This window comes from Nerophis lumbriciformis, linkage group LG31 (assembly GCF_033978685.3).
Source record: "Nerophis lumbriciformis linkage group LG31, RoL_Nlum_v2.1, whole genome shotgun sequence".
Taxonomy (NCBI): Eukaryota; Metazoa; Chordata; class Actinopteri; order Syngnathiformes; family Syngnathidae; genus Nerophis; species Nerophis lumbriciformis.
Window position 1 is genome coordinate 1,118,404 of NC_084578.2, and position 19,364 is coordinate 1,137,767.

The 19,364-nt window shown below is 43.7% G+C and overlaps 1 protein-coding gene across 10 annotated transcripts in view; it reads left to right on the top strand.

The window, feature by feature from the left end:
* Positions 1 to 19,364, top strand: part of neb (nebulin) — a 127,636-nt gene that overhangs the window by 100,221 nt on the left and 8,051 nt on the right. For 6 of the 10 annotated variants that reach the window (XM_061926131.1, XM_061926135.1, XM_061926134.1 and 3 more), the window contains 11 exons: positions 2,476 to 2,586; positions 5,749 to 5,862; positions 8,698 to 8,802; positions 8,870 to 8,974; positions 9,103 to 9,204; positions 9,590 to 9,682; positions 14,507 to 14,599; positions 14,921 to 15,013; positions 15,530 to 15,622; positions 17,949 to 18,056; positions 18,137 to 18,323. In XM_061926131.1, coding sequence (XP_061782115.1) covers positions 2,476 to 2,586; positions 5,749 to 5,862; positions 8,698 to 8,802; positions 8,870 to 8,974; positions 9,103 to 9,204; positions 9,590 to 9,682; positions 14,507 to 14,599; positions 14,921 to 15,013; positions 15,530 to 15,622; positions 17,949 to 18,056; positions 18,137 to 18,323 — 1,204 coding nt within the window. The other 4 variants (XM_072912013.1, XM_061926136.1, XM_061926140.1 and 1 more) reach the window with 4 other exon arrangements.

Consider the following 19,364-nt stretch of genomic DNA (forward strand, 5'->3'; position numbering starts at 1 on the left):
AAATACAGGTAAAAGCCAGTAAATTAGAATATTTTGAAAAACTTGATTTATTTCAGTAATTGCATTCAAAAGGTGTAACTTGTACATTATATTTATTCATTGCACACAGACTGATGCATTCAAATGTTTATTTCATTTAATTTTGATGATTTGAAGTGGCAACAAATGAAAATCCAAAATTCCGTGTGTCACAAAATTAGAATATTACTTAAGGCTAATACAAAAAAGGGATTTTTAGAAATGTTGGCCAACTGAAAAGTATGAAAATGAAAAATATGAGCATGTACAATACTCAATACTTGGTTGGAGCTCCTTTTGCCTCAATTACTGCGTTAATGCGGCGTGGCATGGAGTCGATGAGTTTCTGCCACTGCTCAGGTGTTATGAGAGCCCAGGTTGCTCTGATAGTGGCCTTCAACTCTTCTGCGTTTTTGGGTCTGGCATTCTGCATCTTCCTTTTCACAATACCCCACAGATTTTCTATGGGGCTAAGGTCAGGGGAGTTGGCGGGCCAATTTAGAACAGAAATACCATGGTCCGTAAACCAGGCACGGGTAGATTTTGCGCTGTGTGCAGGCGCCAAGTCCTGTTGGAACTTGAAATCTCCATCTCCATAGAGCAGGTCAGCAGCAGGAAGCATGAAGTGCTCTAAAACTTGCTGGTAGACGGCTGCGTTGACCCTGGATCTCAGGAAACAGAGTGGACCGACACCAGCAGATGACATGGCACCCCAAACCATCACTGATGGTGGAAACTTTACACTAGACTTCAGGCAACGTGGATCCTGTGCCTCTCCTGTCTTCCTCCAGACTCTGGGACCTCGATTTCCAAAGGAAATGCAAAATTTGCATGGTTGGGTGATGGTTTGGGGTGCCATGTCATCTGCTGGTGTCGGTCCACTCTGTTTCCTGAGATCCAGGGTCAACGCAGCCGTCTACTAGCAAGTTTTAGAGCACTTCATGCTTCCTGCTGCTGACCTGCTCTATGGAGATGGAGATTTCAAGTTCCAACAGGACTTGGCGCCTGCACACTGCGCAAAATCTATCCGTGCCTGGTTTACGGACCATGGTATTTCTGTTCTAAATTGGCCCGCCAACTCCCCTGACCTTAGCCCCATAGAAAATCTGTGGGGTATTGTGAAAAGGAAGATGCAGAATGCCAGAGCCAAAAACGCAGAAGAGTTGAAGGCCACTATCAGAGCAACCTGGGCTCTCATAACACCTGAGCAGTGCCAGAAACTCATCGACTCCATGCCACGCCGCATTAACGCAGTAATTGAGGCAAAAGGAGCTCCAACCAAGTATTGAGTATTGTACATGCTCATATTTTTCATTTTCATACTTTTCAGTTGGCCAACATTTCTAAAAATCCCTTTTTTGTATTAGCCTTAAGTAATATTCTAATTTTGTGACACACGGAATTTTGGATTTTCATTTGTTGCCACTTCAAATCATCAAAATTAAATGAAATAAACATTTGAATGCATCAGTCTGTGTGCAATGAATAAATATAATGTACAAGTTACACCTTTTGAATGCAATTACTGAAATAAATCAAGTTTTTCAAAATATTCTAATTTACTGGCTTTTACCTGTATATCAAAAATAAACGTACATACAATCACACGGTGCTATTGCAAACTAACTAAATAAAAAAATAATATGTTTATTAAATAAACTTCACCACTTTAGTCATAATTTTTAGCGCTTAAGAAACTTCTCCATGACTTTAGCTCCAGACTTCACAAAGTGTATTACGACCGAGTACTGCTACTGCTCGTACGGACCACAGCTGACAAATGGCTATTTTGTGGCAGCCCTCTAGGGGGCGACAATGAGCCCTATGGTAAGAAGCACTGCTTTATCGACACATTCTATGATAAATGATATGGCGGGTCAGATTTAGCCCTGGGGCTTTGAGTTTGACACCGTTGTCCTAGGCTCAGAGAAGATTGGGGTTTTAGCTCCAGGAATGTATCAGAGCCATAAACATGTTCTTTATCTTTAGCTTTAGAATTTTCCGCAGCGCGGCGACAAAGTGATGTGAATTAAGCACCGCTGATTTAAATCTGGCCCCCCCTCAAGGACCGGCCCTCTCCCGACGAAGAGCCTCAAGAGCTGTCATGTCTGTCGGTCGGTGTGTCGGCAGGTTTGCATGCGTCCCCCACAAGACCCTCCTGGAGCGCTCATGACCGTGGAACCAGCACCCGTGTGTGTTTGCATCCAACCTTCACAGCCGCATGCCGCCCGGGTTCTACCTTCCTGTGTACTTTCAAATGTGGTTATCAGGATTCTTGCCAAAGTCACCGGCGTCTCCTTACCAAAGACGCAGTTTTTTTTGTGTTTTTATCGTTTTTTTTCTTTTAAAAAAAACAACTGATTTTGAGTTTGTTCTTGGGAGACCCGGAGACTTTGAGCTCTACATGTGCCTGGCCTGCCCTCTCCACAGTCTCTGTGTTCTTCTCCCGTCCTGTAGAAAGAGTACAGGAGGGATCTAGAAGAAGGCGTGAAGGGTAAAGGGCTAACTGTGCTGGAGGAAACTCCTGAGCTTTTGAGAGCAAGGAATGCCACTCAAATCCTGTGTGAGGTACGACCACCACAGACCGGGTGACCTCCCCCGCCGTCCCGGTGCTCTGCCGCCTGCTCCGCCCTCCTAACCACGCTTCCCCGACGCACTAAAAAGTTGTCGTTTCCCCGCTTGGTGTTTTTCACTAACGTGTGAGCCATCTTCTCTTTCTAAAACATCTCAACTGAATGGATTTGAACCCTAACAAGTTCAAAACCTAATTTTGATCATTCTTAAGAATATTTGTTTCAAATTAAGAATAGAACTGGTTGCCTAACTTTCTAAATTTAAGAACAGACTCATTCAAAAAATATATTGATTTATAACATTTATGGATGTAGAGGGAAGGTGTCCAAAGTCCAAACCGGGGTCTATCATCAACCCACAGCTCCTTTTTCCATTGGCCCTCAGCATATTGTTAAAAATAAAGTGAATTGATTATTGAGGCTTGTATTTTTTACGATTGGTTTTCATTTGACATATCGAGGAGTCGTTGTATTTGTGCTTGAAACAAGTACAACATTGAAACAACTCAGATTTCTTGTCACTAAATCTGGAATTTGTGATAACATTTTGCTTAAATTTTGCCTCATAAAAGGAAATGATATCTTTATCTATCAATCTAATAAGAATCTGATCTAATCTAATAACAATCAAATCTAATGTCCCAGCAGGAGCCACGTTGTTGACCAAGGGTCAAGTCAACGTCAGAACCCAACATCGATCAAACGTCGACAAAAAGCATGTTGTCTCAACGTTAGGTTTGAGTTGCTCAACTTTAGGACCCAATTCAACAAGTTTTGTTTCAATGTCTTGTGCCTGCTGGGCTAACAACATCTGGCTTAATCGTACCATCCATCCATCCATCTTCTTCCGCTTATCCGAGGTCGGGTCGCGGGGGCAGCAGCCTAAGCAGGGAAGCCCAGACTTCCCTCTCCCCAGCCACTTCGTCCAGCTCTTCCTGTGGGACCCCGAGGCGTTCCCAGGCCAGCCGGGAGACATAGTCTTCCCAACGTGTCCTGGGTCTTCCCCGTGGCCTCCTACCGGTCGGACGTGCCTTAAACACCTCCCTAGGGAGGCGTTCGGGTGGCATCCTAACCAGATGCCCGAACCACCTCATCTGGCTCCTCTCCATGTGGAGGAGCAGCGGCTTTACTTTGAGCTCCCCCCGGATGGCAGAGCTTCTCACCCTATCTCTAAGGGAGAGCCCCGCCACCCGGCGGAGGAAACTCATTTCGGCCGCTTGTACCCGTGATCTTGTCCTTTCGGTCATAACCCAAAGCTCATGACCATAGGTGAGGATGGGAACGTAGATCGACCGGTAAATCGAGAGCTTTGCCTTCCGGCTCAGCTCCTTCTTCACCACAACGGATCGATACAGCGTCCGCATTACTGAAGACGCCGCACCGATCCGCCTGTCGATCTCACGATCCACTCTTCCCTCACTCGTGAACAAGACTCCGAGGTACTTGAACTCCTCCACTTGGGGCAAGATCTCCTCCCCAACCCGGAGATGACACTCCACCCTTTTCCGAGCGAGAACCATGGACTCGGACTTGGAGGTGCTGATTCTCATCCCAGTCGCTTCACACTCGGCTGCGAACCGATCCAGTGAGAGCTGAAGATCCTGGCCAGATAAAGCCAACAGGACCACATCATCTGCAAAAAGCAGAGACCTAATCCTGCAGCCACCAAACCAGATACCCTCAACGCCCTGACTGCGCCTAGAAATTCTGTCCATAAAAGTTCAGAACAGAATGGGTGACAAAGGGCAGCCTTGGCGGAGTCCAACCCTCACTGGAAACGTGTCCGACTTACTGCCGGCAATGCGGACCAAGCTCTGACACTGAGCATACAGGGAGCGGACTGCCACAATCAGACAGTCCGATACCCCATACTCTCTGAGCACTCCCCACAGGACTTCCCGAGGGACACGGTCGAATGCCTTCTCCAAGTCCACAAAACACATGTAGACTGGTTGGGCAAACTCCCATGCACCCTCAAGGACCCTGCCGAGAGTATAGAGCTGGTCCACAGTTCCACGACCAGGACGAAAACCACACTGTTCCTCCTGAATCCGAGGTTCGACTATCCGGCGTAGCCTCCTCTCCAGTACACCTGAATAGACCTTACCGGGAAGGCTGAGGAGTGTGATCCCACGATAGTTAGAGCACACCCTCCGGTTCCCCTTCTTAAAGAGAGGAACCACCACCCCGGTCTGCCAATCCAGAGGTACCGCCCCCGCTTAATCGTACTTTTGACTTAAATCTTACTATGTGACAAGAACTTGCTTAAACTTGGACCCAATTTCTTATCTTAGGACTCATATTCCTAAATATTCTAGTTTTAAGAATCCCAGCCAAGCCAATTTTGCTTACCCTCGAACCCTAACCCTGTTTTTGCAGTGTAGACTATCTTTATACAATAGACCCTTGGGGTAGATCAACCTCAAATCTTACAAGAAACGATTCCTGGTTATAAATCCGAACAACTAGAGGAGCAAACGACGCCCTGGAATGTCTATGGATTCTCTCAGGGCATCCAAGCAATCGCAGCTGGACTGTCTGAGAAAACGCTCCGTCTCTCATCCAAGCAGGCTTCATCAGTTCATAGACTTAGATCGATCGAGTCTAGACTGAATCTGACCGGTCTAAGTCTATCAAAGACAAACCGAACAGTCCAATTGCAATCGGCTGAATGCCCTAAGAAGATATCTTGGAATGTGTTTGACTTGTTAGGGTCTACTGATTGTTTTTTGTCAGTTATGACAGCAACGCAGGCCGTACAAAAAAAGACTTGTACAGAGAACCTTTTTCTTCTTTTGGTCGACATTTGAATATTTTTGCCTGTGAAATCTAGCCAACATTTTTAGTACGAGTAAAAGAACCGTCCACTCCAGTTAACACAAATAAAAATGGGTCTACAATCACTAATTCTGCCTGAACATACTTTCCCCAATAACCACTGTAGAATCTCCTTTTTCCAGCTGTAACAAAAGAACGTCCATTTGTGTGTTCACTTCTTTCTCCACCCTATCTCAATGTAGTTCCGCTAACCACTGTCCCTCCGAGAGTTCTGCTTTTGCAGCCCTTCTCAGTGTGAATGAGTAGAAAGTCCCTGGCCTACTACACTTCTTCACCAAGTGGTTCCCTTGTGTGACACTTTGACATGTGACCTGTGCAGAAAGACTACAAGAAGGCACTGGAGCAGGACATTAAGGGCAAGGGAATGTTGGCTCTGGCGAACGACACCCCGGACTTCATGAGGGCAAAGAACGCGACTGACATCCTCAGCCAGGTCAGAAAATATAACCGTTTTTCTTACTCATTCACTGGGACTGCCTGTAGGTGTAGCTTGTCAATACAACTGCGCACAGTAAGCGTACGTCTGCTTCTTAACACACCACATTCAGCGGGTCTGGATGAATGTTTGCCTCATTCCTGAGAGAATCTTGGGTGCGACCAAATAATTAAGGAGTCGGGGAAGGTTAATTTATCCAAGACTAGCTGAAACACCGCCAGGTACAATCTGTAAGCAGATAATACTGTATCACCTCTTTCATTTTTGGACGCATTATTCAATCAATCAATCAATTAAAGTTTATTTAAATAGCCCTTAATCACAAGTATCTCAAAGGGCTGGACAGGCTCAGATCCCACATCAGGGCAAGAGAAAACTCAACCCAATGGGCACAATGAGAAACATTGGAGGGGACCGCAGATGTGGGGACCGAGCAGACATCTCCAGCAAGCCCTAAGAATGTGTGAAGGCCATAAAAGTGTCTTATCTGGGACAACCCACACAGACAGTAAAGGCAAATAAACACAACACAAACACTTTGACTACTCCAATTGTGGTTTAGATTACTAATCTATTCATTTTGCCATCACAAGTGCAGCACCATGAGTGAAGAGTTTAGCCCCAGACCGCCATATATAAAGGTGGTAAAGATCAGTTTGTCCAATATATGGTAGTGAGCCTTGTGACCAAACTAAAAGGGTAAGTATGGATATTAGGGCTACCAATATGGTTCTTGGAGAAAATCAATCAATCAATCAATCAATCAATCAATGTTTATTTATATAGCCCTAAATCACAAGTGTCTCAAAGGGCTGCACAAGCCACAACGACATCCTCGGTACAAAGCCCACATAAGGGCAAGGAAAAATTCACCCCATTGGGACGTCGATGTGAATGACTATGAGAAACCTTGGAGAGGACCGCATATGTGGGTAACCCCCCCCCCCCCTCTAGGGGAGACCGAAAGCAATGGATGTCGAGTGGGTCTGACATAATATTGTGAGAGTCCAGTCCATAGTGGATCCAACATAATAGTAAGAGTCCAGTCCATAGTGGGGCCAGCAGGACACCATCCCGAGCGGAGACGGGTCAGCAGCGCAGAGATGTTCCCAGCCGATGCACAGGCGAGCGGTCCACCCCGGGTCCCGACTCTGGACAGCCAGCACTTCATCCATGGCCACCGGACCTGTGCCCCCCGCCCCCTCAAGGAAAAGGGGAGCAGAGGAGAAAAGAAAAGAAACGGCAGATCAACTGGTCTAACGGGGGCTATTTAAAGGCTAGAGTATACAAATGAGTTTTAAGATGGGACTTAAATGCTTCTACTGAGGTAGCATCTCTAATTGTTACCGGGAGGGCATTCCATAGTACTGGAGCCCCAATAGAAAACGCTCTATAGCCCGCAGACTTTTTTTGGGCTCTGGGAATCACTAATAAGCCGGAGTTCTTTGAACGCAGATTTCTTGCCGGGACATATGGTACAATGCAATCGACAAGATAGGACGGAGCTAGACCGTGTAGTATTTTATACGTAAGTAGTAAAACCTTAAAGTCACATCTTAAGTGCACAGGAAGCCAGTGCAGGTGAGCCAGTATAGGTATATATATATGTATATAAAGTTATATACAGTATAGGCGTAATAGGATCAAACTTTTTTGTTCTTGTCAAAAGTCTAGCAGCCGCATTTTGTACCAATTGTAGTCTTTTAATGCTAGACATAGGGAGACCCCAAAATAATACGTTACAGTAGTCGAGACGAGACGTAACGAACGCATGAATAATGATCTCAGCGTCGCTAGTGGATAAAATAGAACGAATTTTAGCGATATTACGGAGATGAAAGAAGGCCGTTTTAGTAACACTCTTAATGTGTGACTCAAACGAGAGAGTTGGGTCGAAAATAATACCCAGATTCTTTACTGATTCGCCTTGTGTAATTGTTTGGTTGTCAAATGTTAAGGTGGTATTATTAAATAAATGTCGGTGTTTAGCAGGACCGATAATCAGCATTTCCGTTTTCTTGGCGTTGAGTTGCAAGAAGTTAGCGGACATCCATTGTTTAATTTCATTAAGACACGCCTCCAGCTGACTACAATCCGGCGTGTTGGTCAGCTTTAGGGGCATGTAGAGTTGGGTGTCATCAGCATAACAATGAAAGCTAACACCGTATTTGCGTATGATGTCGCCTAGCGGCAGTATGTAAATACTAAAGAGTGCAGGGCCAAGAACCGAACCCTGAGGAACTCCACACGTTACCTTAACATAGTCCGAGGTCACAATATTATGGGAGACGCAATGCATCCTGTCAGTAAGATAAGAGTTAAACCACGACAAAGCTAAGTCTGACATACCAATACGTGTTTTGATACGCTCTAATAAAATATTATGATCAATCAATTCAGGACTGATTCTTGATTTAAAACAATTTGCGAATCCAAAATCAATACTTTTTTAATAACATTGGGTGCCGATTCTATAATTAATTACGTTCCTCCAGCTCTGATAAATGTTTGTTACTTAAAAGAAAACTGTTTTTGTGTGACTGTTGTCTATCTGTGTTGGCCCTGCAATGAGTTTGTTTTTTTAATCGATTTTTGTTTTTAAATCGATTAAGAATCATTACAAATAAGAATCGCGGTTAATTCAAAATGTATGCATTTTTCTGACACCCCTAATGATTTTATAATACATTTGCACTTTATTCCTCTCCTACAGCTTCCATTACAATTTCATGGACATGCGTCATGGCCAATTAGACAAACATTTCAATGTAGCACTTTTGGTGTAACATTATGAACGTTTACGACCAATTCCGTGACTTTTGTGCCCATCAGGTCAAGTACAAGCAGACCGCAGAGATGGACCGAGCCAACTACACCTCCGTCATCGATACTCCGGACATTATCCACGCGCAGCAGATGAAGAATATCATCAGCCAGGTGTCGTACTGATCCCAGACAGTCGTGGAAGAAGGTAGCTAAGCTGAGGTGTGTGTTCGTCCAACAGAAAAAGTACAAAGAAGAGGCTGAGAAGACCATGTCTCACTATGTGCCTGTTCTGGACACTCCTGAGATGCTGAGAGTCCGTGAGAACCAGAAGAACTTCAGCACTGTAAGTACGACGGCGGATTGACTACTATGGACTTGAATTAATTGATATAAATATTTCATATTTATATGGCATGTTGGATATGACATTTTGTAAAGCTTGTGACCGCACTTGTGTTTTTCTCCTTGTAGCTTCAGTACCAGACTGACCTTAAGTTCATAAAGGGCCATGGGTCTGCTGTAATCACCCCTGAAATGCTTCGTGTTAAAGAGAATACAAAGAATTTCAGCTTGGTATCTACCTGTGATATTTATCATGTATCATTTAACACAGAGTTTTAACACCTTTTATTGCTCAGATTAGCCTCACCTTTAACAGGCTCTAATACACCATCTTTGTGTTTTTGGACTACTTTAACCCTGTGAGACATGCTATTTCATTCAGGCTGCTAACCCTTGGCTAGTTTAGTCATGGTTTCACGTCTTGCTTGTTGTGTTGTTCATTTCTGTGTTTGAGTGATTTGCAGCACAATTAAGTATTGTTTATCTGTAAGTATGCTTAAAGAACCATTTTAAACAATTTAGTCACCTTTGGGACCATGAACATGCTTGGGTTTTCTGCTCAAGAGAAGAAGGATCAGGCTATTTACTGGTTCTTTTCTCCCTCATCCACACAAAGATTCAGTACAAAGAGGATTTGGGAGGAGGAACTGCAATGCCTGAAACCCCTGAGATGGAGAGGGTTAAACAAAACCAGCGCAACATAAGCACGGTAGTCTACAGAGTCACTCTCCCGCCATATTCCCAACCTTGGCAGTTTGTGACAATACTGCCCAACTTATCTTCACACCGTTACTCTTCCCTTGACATCATCTTAACCAGTACTCCCTAAACTTACCTGAATTTTCCATTAACCGTGTTTTATACCAGTTTCTGCATTCTTTAACCGTGTTTCTTACCAGTTTCTGCAGTTATTCCCAGTGGTTAACAACCTCAGTGATTAATAACCTTAATGATGCCTCACTTTTAAACCTAAAATAATACACTAAATGGAAAATAATCCATCCTAATAATGAACTGGATCTAATTGTAGCAACATTAACATTTACACAACTGTTGTGGAGTGAGTGGATGAACATGTTGTTCTTATGTCTTCAGTACAAACTGCACTTTGTCGGTGGCTTAATTTTCTCCTGTGTAACATTTGCAACCGGCAGATACAGTACAAGGATTCTCTGAGTCAAGGCACAGCCATACCTGATCTCCCTGAGGTGAAGCGGGTCCGAGAAACCCAGAAGAATATCAGCTCGGTAGAAGACAGAACTCTAGTGATCCTCGTGTACCCCCGACTCTTACCCTCCTTAAAGTTATTGCCCCTAGAATCCTCTGACATCCCTCAAATTCCCTCTGACCTTTCCCACTAGAAAGTCATGTAGCAACCTTTGATCCTAATTAAGATCCCTGCATCACTCTCTCCTCTTGCCCAGTGGTGACCTATGCCTTTCTTTGGACCTGATTTCTCTTCAGTTTATAACTTATTTCACATTTTGCAAATAATCTGCTTGCTTGAAGTCGTTCTATATTCCTGCAAGAGCCTGACCAATACTGTTGACACTATTAGGTTGTTTTTAGAAACTGTTTGCATATTGGCGAGAGACTGTCTCAAAGTTGTTATGCTTCGAATCAGAAGTTTATAAACCTTTGGAGGTTTGATGATCAGCCAAGAACAAGAAGGAAACACTACTAAATTAGGGGTCTGTTGAACACAGACTGCTATCATCACCAGCTGGTATGGACCTGATGGCTTCCCAGACTTAGTTTGCGTCCCCAAATTCAAGTGTCGGTCAGGCTCTGCCATTGGTAAAAAGTACTTTAAGAGTGTCACCAACATGTTTGACTTTTTTGTCTCATTCCAAGCTGCAATACAAAGAAGAATTGGGACAAGGCACGTCAGTGTCAGAGACACCAGAGATGGAGCGAGTTAGACGCAATCAGCAAAACATAAGCACGGTAGTCTACAGAGTCACTCTCCCTCCATATTCCCAACCTTGGCAGTTTCTGACAATACTGCCCGACTTATCTTCTCATCGTTACTCTTCCCTTGACATCATTTGAAACAGTATTTCTTAAACTTACCTGAATTCTTTAATAACCGTGTTTCATACCAGTTTCTGCAGTTATTCCCAGTGGTTAACAACCTCTGTCATGTCCCACTCTCACAAGTTTAATGATGCCTCACTTCTAAACCTAAAATAATACACTAAATGGAGAATCATCCATCCTAATAACAAACTGGATCTAGTTGTAGCGACCTTAATTAACATTTACACAACTGTTGTCGAGTGAGTGGATGAACATGTTGTTCTTATGTCTTCAGTACAAACTGCACTTTCTCGGTGGCTTAATTTTCTCCTGTGTAACATTTGCAACCGGCAGATACAGTACAAGGATTCTCTGAGTCAAGGCACAGCCATACCTGATCTCCCTGAGGTGAAGCGGGTCCGAGAAACCCAGAAGAATATCAGCTCGGTAGAAGACAGAACTCTAGTTATCCTCGTGTACCCCTGACTCATACCCTCCTTTCAGTCATTACCCCTAAAATTCTCTGACAGCCCTCAAATTCCCTCTGACCTTTCCCACTAGAAAGTCATGTAGCAACCTTCTGCATCACTCTCTCCTCTTTGCCCAGTGGTGACCTATGTCTTTCATTTGACCTGATTTCTCTTCAGTTTATAACTTCTTCCACATTTTGCGAATAATCTGCTTGCTTGAAGTCGTTGTTTGGTATTCCTGCAAAAGCCTGACCAATACTGCTCATACTATTAGGTTGTTTTTAGAGACTGTTTGCATATTGGCGAGAGACTGTCTCAGAGTTGTTATGCTTCGAATCAGAAGTTCATAAAACCTTTGGAGGTTCTATGATCAGCCAAGAACAAGAAGGAAACACTACTAAATTAGGGGTCTGTTGAACACAGACTGCTATCACCACCAGCTGGTATGGACCTGATGGCTTCCCAGACTTAGTTTGCATCCCCAAATTCAAGTGTCGGTCGAGCTCTGCCGTTAGTAAAAACTACTTTAAGAGTGTCACCAAAATGTTTGACTTTGTGTCTCATTCCAAGCTGCAATACAAGGAAGACTTGGGACAAGGCACGTCAGTGTCAGAGACACCAGAGATGGAGCGAGTTAGATGCAGTCAGCAAAACATAAGCACAATAGTCTACAGAGTCACTCTCCCTCCATATTCCCAACCTTGGCAGTTTCTGACAATACTGCCCGACTTATCTTCTCATCGTTTCTCTTCCCTTGACATCATTTGAAACAGTATTTCTTAAACTTACCTGAATTCTTTAATAACCGTGTTTCATACCAGTTTCTGCAGTTATTCCCAGTGGTTAACAACCTCTGTCATTTCCCACTCTCACAAGTTTAATGATGCCTCACTTCTAAACCTAAAATAATACACTAAATGGAGAATCATCCATCCTGATAACAAACTGGATTTGTTTGTAGCGACCTTAATTAACATTTACACAACTGTTGTCGAGTAAGTGGATGAACATGTTGTTCTTATGTCTTCAGTACAAACTGCACTTTGTCGGTGGCTTAATTTTCTCCTGTGTAACATTTGCAACCGGCAGATACAGTACAAGGATTCTCTGAGTCAAGGCACAGCCATACCTGATCTCCCTGAGGTGAAGCGGGTCCGAGAAACCCAGAAGAATATCAGCTCGGTAGAAGACAGAACTCTAGTGATCCTCGTGTACCCCTGACTCATACCCTCCTTACAGTTATTACCCATAAAATCCTCTGACATCCCTCAAATTCCCTCTGACCTTTCCCACTAGAAAGTCATGTAGCAACCTTCGATCCTAATTAAGATCCCTGCATCACTCTCTCCTCTTGCCCAGTGGTGACCTATGTCTTTCATTTGACCTGATTTCTCTTCAGTTTATAACTTCTTCCACATTTTGCGAATAATCTGCTTGCTTGAAGTCGTTGTTTGGTATTCCTGCAAAAGCCTGACCAATACTGCTCATACTATTAGGTTGTTTTTTAGAGACTGTTTGCATATTGGCGAGAGACTGTCTCAGAGTTGTTATGCTTCAAATCAGAAGTTCATAAAACCTTTGGAGGTTCTAAGATCAGCCAAGAACAAGAAGAAAACACTACTAGATTGGGGTCTGTTGAACACAGACTGCTATCACCACCAGCTGGTATGGACCTGATGGCTTCCCAGACTTAGTTTGCATCCCCAAATTCAAGTGTCGGTCGAGCTCTGCCGTTAGTAAAAAATACTTTAAGAGTGTCACCAAAATGTTTGACTTTGTGTCTCATTCCAAGCTGCAATACAAGGAAGACTTGGGACAAGGCACGTCAGTGTCAGAGACACCAGAGATGGAGAGAGTTAGATGCAGTCAGCAAAACATAAGCACAATAGTCTACAGAGTCACTCTCCCTCCATATTCCCAACCTTGGCAGTTTCTGACAATACTGCCCGACTTATCTTCTCATCGTTTCTCTTCCCTTGACATCATTTGAAACAGTATTTCTTAAACTTACCTGAATTCTTTAATAACCGTGTTTCATACCAGTTTCTGCAGTTATTCCCAGTGGTAAACAACCTCTGTCATTTCCCACTCTCACAAGTTTAATGATGCCTCACTTCTAAACCTAAAATAATACACTAAATGGAGAATCATCCATCCTAATAACAAACTGGATCTAGTTGTAGCGACCTTAATTAACATTTACACAAATGTTGTCGAGTGAGTGGATGAACATGTTGTTCTTATGTCTTCAGTACAAACTGCACCTTCTCGGTGGCTTAATTTTCTCCTGTGTAACATTTGCAACCGGCAGATACAGTACAAGGATTCTCTGAGTCAAGGCACAGCCATACCTGATCTCCCTGAGGTGAAGCGGGTCCGAGAAACCCAGAAGAATATCAGCTCGGTAGAAGACAGAACTCTAGTGATCCTCGTGTACCCCTGACTCATACCCTCCTTACAGTTATTACCCATAAAATCCTCTGACATCCCTCAAATTCCCTCTGACCTTTCCCACTAGAAAGTCATGTAGCAACCTTCGATCCTAATTAAGATCCCTGCATCACTCTCTCCTCTTGCCCAGTGGTGACCTATGTCTTTCTTTGGCCCTGGTTTTTCTTCAGTTTATAACCCGTTCCATATTTCATCAAATAATCTGCTTGCTTGAAGTTGTTCTATATTCCTGCAAGAGCCTGACCAATACTGTTGATACTATTAGGTTGTTATCACAGACCAGAGTCAGTTTATTACCAAACTGTGCTACGGCAGTTTGCATATTGGCAAGAGACTGTCCGGGAGTTGTTATGCTTCGAATCAGAAGTTTATAAACCTTTGGTGGTTGGAGGATCAGCCAAGAACAAGAAGGAAACACTACTAGATTAGAGGTCTGTTGAACACAGACTGCCATCATCACCAGCTGGTATGGAGCTGATGGCTTCCCAGACTTGGTTTTCATCCCAAAATTCAAGTGTTGGTCGGGCTCTGCCATTAGTAAAAACTACTTTAGCAGTGTCACCAACGTTTTTGACTGTGTGTCTCATTTCAAGCTGCAATACAAAGAAGAATTGGGACAAGGCACGTCAGTGTCAGAGACACCAGAGATGGAGCGAGTTAGACGCAATCAGCAAAATATTAGCACGGTATTCTACAGAGTGAACTTGAACCTTCCTGTGCTCCACATTTGCTTTCATCGATTCCTTAGCTCACCCTCATTTGCCTTCAAAAACCACTGTAACAACGCTCCCGATGTGAATGCAAACTGTTATGTCTGTCACCTCGCAGTGGTAACACCTGTGGGCGCAGGTAAAACCCACTGTTTAGCTAACATGCTTCTTCATTTCTCCGGATGAACAAAATCTTAATTCTGTCGTGGTCTTTGGTGCTGTGCTTTGCCGTCTTTTAGACTCTACGACCTACTTGCCTTTGACTGACGCATGTTTTTTTTATCTGCCGTTGGCTAGATCAAATACAGGGACTCTTTGGACCGGGGAACAGCTATATCAGACCTGCCAGAGGTGAAGCGGGTCAAGCAAACCCAGAGGCACATCAGCTCGGTAGTGAAATTCGACCGACCTGTGTGTGCTCGTAACAAGAGTGGCCATTAGCAACGCCCACCATAAGACCATTTGCTTCTCCCTGCTCCCACCATTTAATCACGCTCTGATAACCTCTTGCTTACTTAGCTCATCTTTACCCAACGCTTAGACCTCCTGAGGTCCACTTGCCATCTGTCACCTCTTTGACCCTACTACTTTCACCCCTTCCATTCCCCGCTTAATCTTTAAGTGCCAACCCTTCAGACCGAAGCTGACACACGCTCCCCTCTACGTATGGTTCTAACTAACCCGCCGCCCACCTTTTCTCCCACTAAGCCACTCCACACTGCACTGAATGTTTTTGACTGTTCAATTCATGAATCCCTCAATAGCACCAGTATCTTAGACTAAAAATCTTACAAATTCTCTGGAAGCTTCTCTGTTGAAAGCAGTCCTATAGGCGTGTGACGGTGTGTGTGTTTGTCACCCAGTATCTGATCCAACCCTTCGGGGTGCTCTGCTTCTGTCATCTAGGTCTTGTATAAGGACAGTTCTGCCAAGGGAACCCCCATGGTGTACACTCCAGAGATGGAGCGAGTCAAAAGGAACCAAGAGAACATTAGCTCGGTACTTGTAGATCCAACATCTGAAGAAATGTTCTGCTACTTCACCCTGCGTGAACCCTGGTCTAACAAACTTGTGGTCTTGGTCAAGCAAAGGTCCAGTGTGAAGGATCATTATTTTGTGTGAAGTGAATTACATTTATATAGCGCTTTTTCTCAAGTGACTCAAAGCGCTTTACATAGTGAAACCCAATATCTAAGTTACATTTAAACCAGTGTGGGTGGCACTGGGAGCAGGTGGGTAAAGTGTCTTGCCCAAGGACACAACGGCAGTGACTAGGATGGCGGAAGCGGAGATCGAACCTGCAACCCTCAAGTTGCTGGCACAGCCGCTCTACCAACCGAGCTATACCACCCGACGACTCATCAGTCGTCTCCAAAGGTTTGAGGTACCGTGCAGACATTTGGACAGCCTGGTACCTAATGATCATATTCAATTGTAAAGCTACTTCTGTGTCAATCAAAACAAGTCGCAGGTCTTTGCACCTGACAGCATTTTAGTCTCTCAACTACTGAATCCTGTTAAATCCTTCCCACTGGTCCTTATAATCCCATTCATGTCCCTCAAGTGCGCTCTCTTTTTCACTGTTCCAACCCACACTGCGCTAACCTCTTGTGTCGTCCAAACTACTCCACCTCCTCTTCTCCACCTTTGGGCCGTATCGTCTTTTTCTCGTTATCATTTCCTCTCTGCTAATTTGTTTATTTGGTTCCCCAATCTTTGTATTTCTCTGTCAAGTCTTGTCTCCCTCTATAATGCCGTGAATAATGATGGCTACTGTTGCGTTTTGGACCAGTTGTTTGGTTGTTTTTTTATTCAAACGGACTTGAACCCAAGAATATAACATACGAAAGGACCTTGAACCTAAATCTTTATCGTATTATTCAAACGGACTCTAACCCAAGAATATAACATACGAAAGGACTTGAACCTCCAACCATTCTAGTCACAGGTGAAAGATTTAAGACGCAATGACATGAGTTGGCCACCATATGCAATGGCGGACAAGGCAAAATGTAACCAGTCCATCAAAATGTCCACTCTGTGTCTGGGGTACAAACAGTGTTTGACTTACATACTTCAAGACAGACTCCTAAAGCAGATTTTAGAAAAAGGCTCTGCTTCCTATAGTTTGGCCACTATTGAGTCTGTCCAGAAGAGTGTAAGAGGTGTCCAATTCTCAGCGTGTCGCCCCGGCCAATGCACCAAATTGTTGCGTTTTGGACCAGTTGTTCCTCTCAGGGAATTCAAGTCACAATTCGCTCCCAAGCTCTTTACGACACTTAAAGCTGAGTTGAAAAACCACCAGAGACAGAATAGGTATTTTGTTGTATATTTTCAAAGCTTTGCCAATATACATTTTGAGACCAGTCTAACCCTAGAACATTCTATTGCGCCTCCCAAAATGGTCTTCCCAACGCCAAAAACCCCTCTTTCCTTCCCCCTCCCTAGCCATAATACAAGCACAACGTCTCCCTAGTCATAATACATTCCAAAGAACTCAAGGTTAACACACACAATTTACTTGCTGACAGAGCATCAAGAGAAGAAATGGAAAACACAAGCTGTTTTCAAATATGACTAAGAAATGAAAGAAGTACAACTTAAATTCGGATATATGTAAATATCTGCCTCCGACACTACGTAGGGATGTATTGTTGTAGCAAAGCTATTTGCTAATGCGTATCTCGACCTGTGCGTCTAATCTCATTCCTGCGTCGGTGTGCTAATTTGTGTGTCTGTATCTCAATCTGTGTGTGTAAGGAGAATACAGATCCGTGTGTCCGTATTTCGATTTGTGTGTGTAAAAAAAACAATGTATGTGTGTATTCAGATTTGTGTAAAACAGAAACCCTGATTGGCAGTTTTTTTGGGACACGTCCGCCGTGTAAGATTTGTGTGTCAGTGCAGAGATCTGAATGTGTAAAAAGACTTGTGTGTCTGCAACTTTCCTTTCCTTATACTCACCACTAGTGGGCGCCTGTCAGACTGTCAGTGACTGAACCTAACTTGCTCGCAGATAAGTCACATGTAAAAAGACAACCAATCAGGGTTCCTGCTAACACAAATCTGAATACAGACACACAGATCAAAATATGGAAGGACAGATTTATTTATTTTTTTACACACACACAAATCCACACCAATTAAAACACGTACATGCGGCTCTGGTTACACACAGATTGAGATACAGACGCACAAATGTGTACACAGACACTCGAATCAGATTACAGACGCACAGATTGAGATACGCATTTGCAAATAGTTTTGCTACAAAGATGGCTTCAGTTCTGAAAAGGTCTCACCACGTGTCCCTGCTTCCCACCAGGTGTTGTATTCCGACAGCTTCCGCAAGCAAGTCCAGGGCAAGGCTGCCTTCATTCTGGACACCCCCGAGATGAGGCGTGTCAGGGACTCCCAGCGCAACATATCTGGGGTAAGCTCAGTCCTCACTCCCAGGCGGTTGTCAAGTCGGTACGCGGGTGTAACGCCGGCGCCGCGCTTTTGTCCGTGCAGGTGCGATACCACGAGGACTTTGAGAGGAGCAAGGGCAGCTTCACCCCCGTCACCACGGACCTGGTGATGGAGCGCGTGAAGAAGAACACCCAGGACTTCAGCGACATCAACTACCGCGGCATCCAGAGGCGCGTGGTGGAGATGGAGAAGAGACGGGTCGTGGAGCAGGACCAGGAAACCATCACCGGTATGACCTCGGACATCTCGCCTGGCAGGCATCAGGGAGGGTTTACACGACATTTGTCCTGGGGACCCAGTCCGTGGACGATCTTAACAATATTGTTAATGTACTATTTTTAGCTAGCGACATATTAAGCCGGTGAGACGCTGCATGGCCTCTGAGTCGGTGAAAGTTCATTCTAGATGATCAATCCGCTGGATAGTAGAAGGTTGTGGACATAAACCCACAAGATGGTCAACTTTGACATTCAACTTAGACCCGGAGATGGCCAGAAAGAAACATTCAAACATTTTTAACCCTTTCTGAGGATTATGATGAATTGTTGATTTAAAGGGGAAGATATAAACATCCCAGTGAGAGCAGACATTGTACAGTAGGTGATTGCTTTATTATGTTTGTACATCTTGTTTAGCACTTAGCAATACTGCTACACAATGCTTCGTGTTTGACTAAAGCTGCATCTGTTTAGCTTCTAAAACTTGTAGATTGTTCTCCTTATATTCAGGCTCAAAAATAGACGTTTGTGGATCATCATTTGTCCCAAAGTAGTTTTTGTTGTCTCTCATCAAGTCGGCCGTGATTAGTAGTCTTGTTGTTGTTGAAGTCTGTGATATGAATACTTAAAATGATCAAAATATGTAAATATAACATGTTGTTATGAATTTTACGAGATACTACATATGTACTTACAGTGTGTACACAAAACATTGATGGAGGTTTTTAAGAGCGCTTTATAGGCGGAATAGGGCGGCTTCCTTTAGCTCCATTGTCAACTGACTTTTGCTAACGTTTATTTACGTTTTAGAATGCATCGAAAATTAAAAACACAGGTGTTTTTGTCTTACATAAGGATTGTGAATTATAGGCAAAATTCCCCCCAAAAAGTGCAGTTCCCCTTTAAGTTGAAGTGGAGTAATAATTCATTAATTTAAGCTCATGATGCGGACACGTTTGTTACTGGATAGTTTCTACTATTGGAGACTTTGTATGTGTAAGTAATATGTAGCTGTAATGATTTGATACTTGTTTATATTGACAAATGCCACC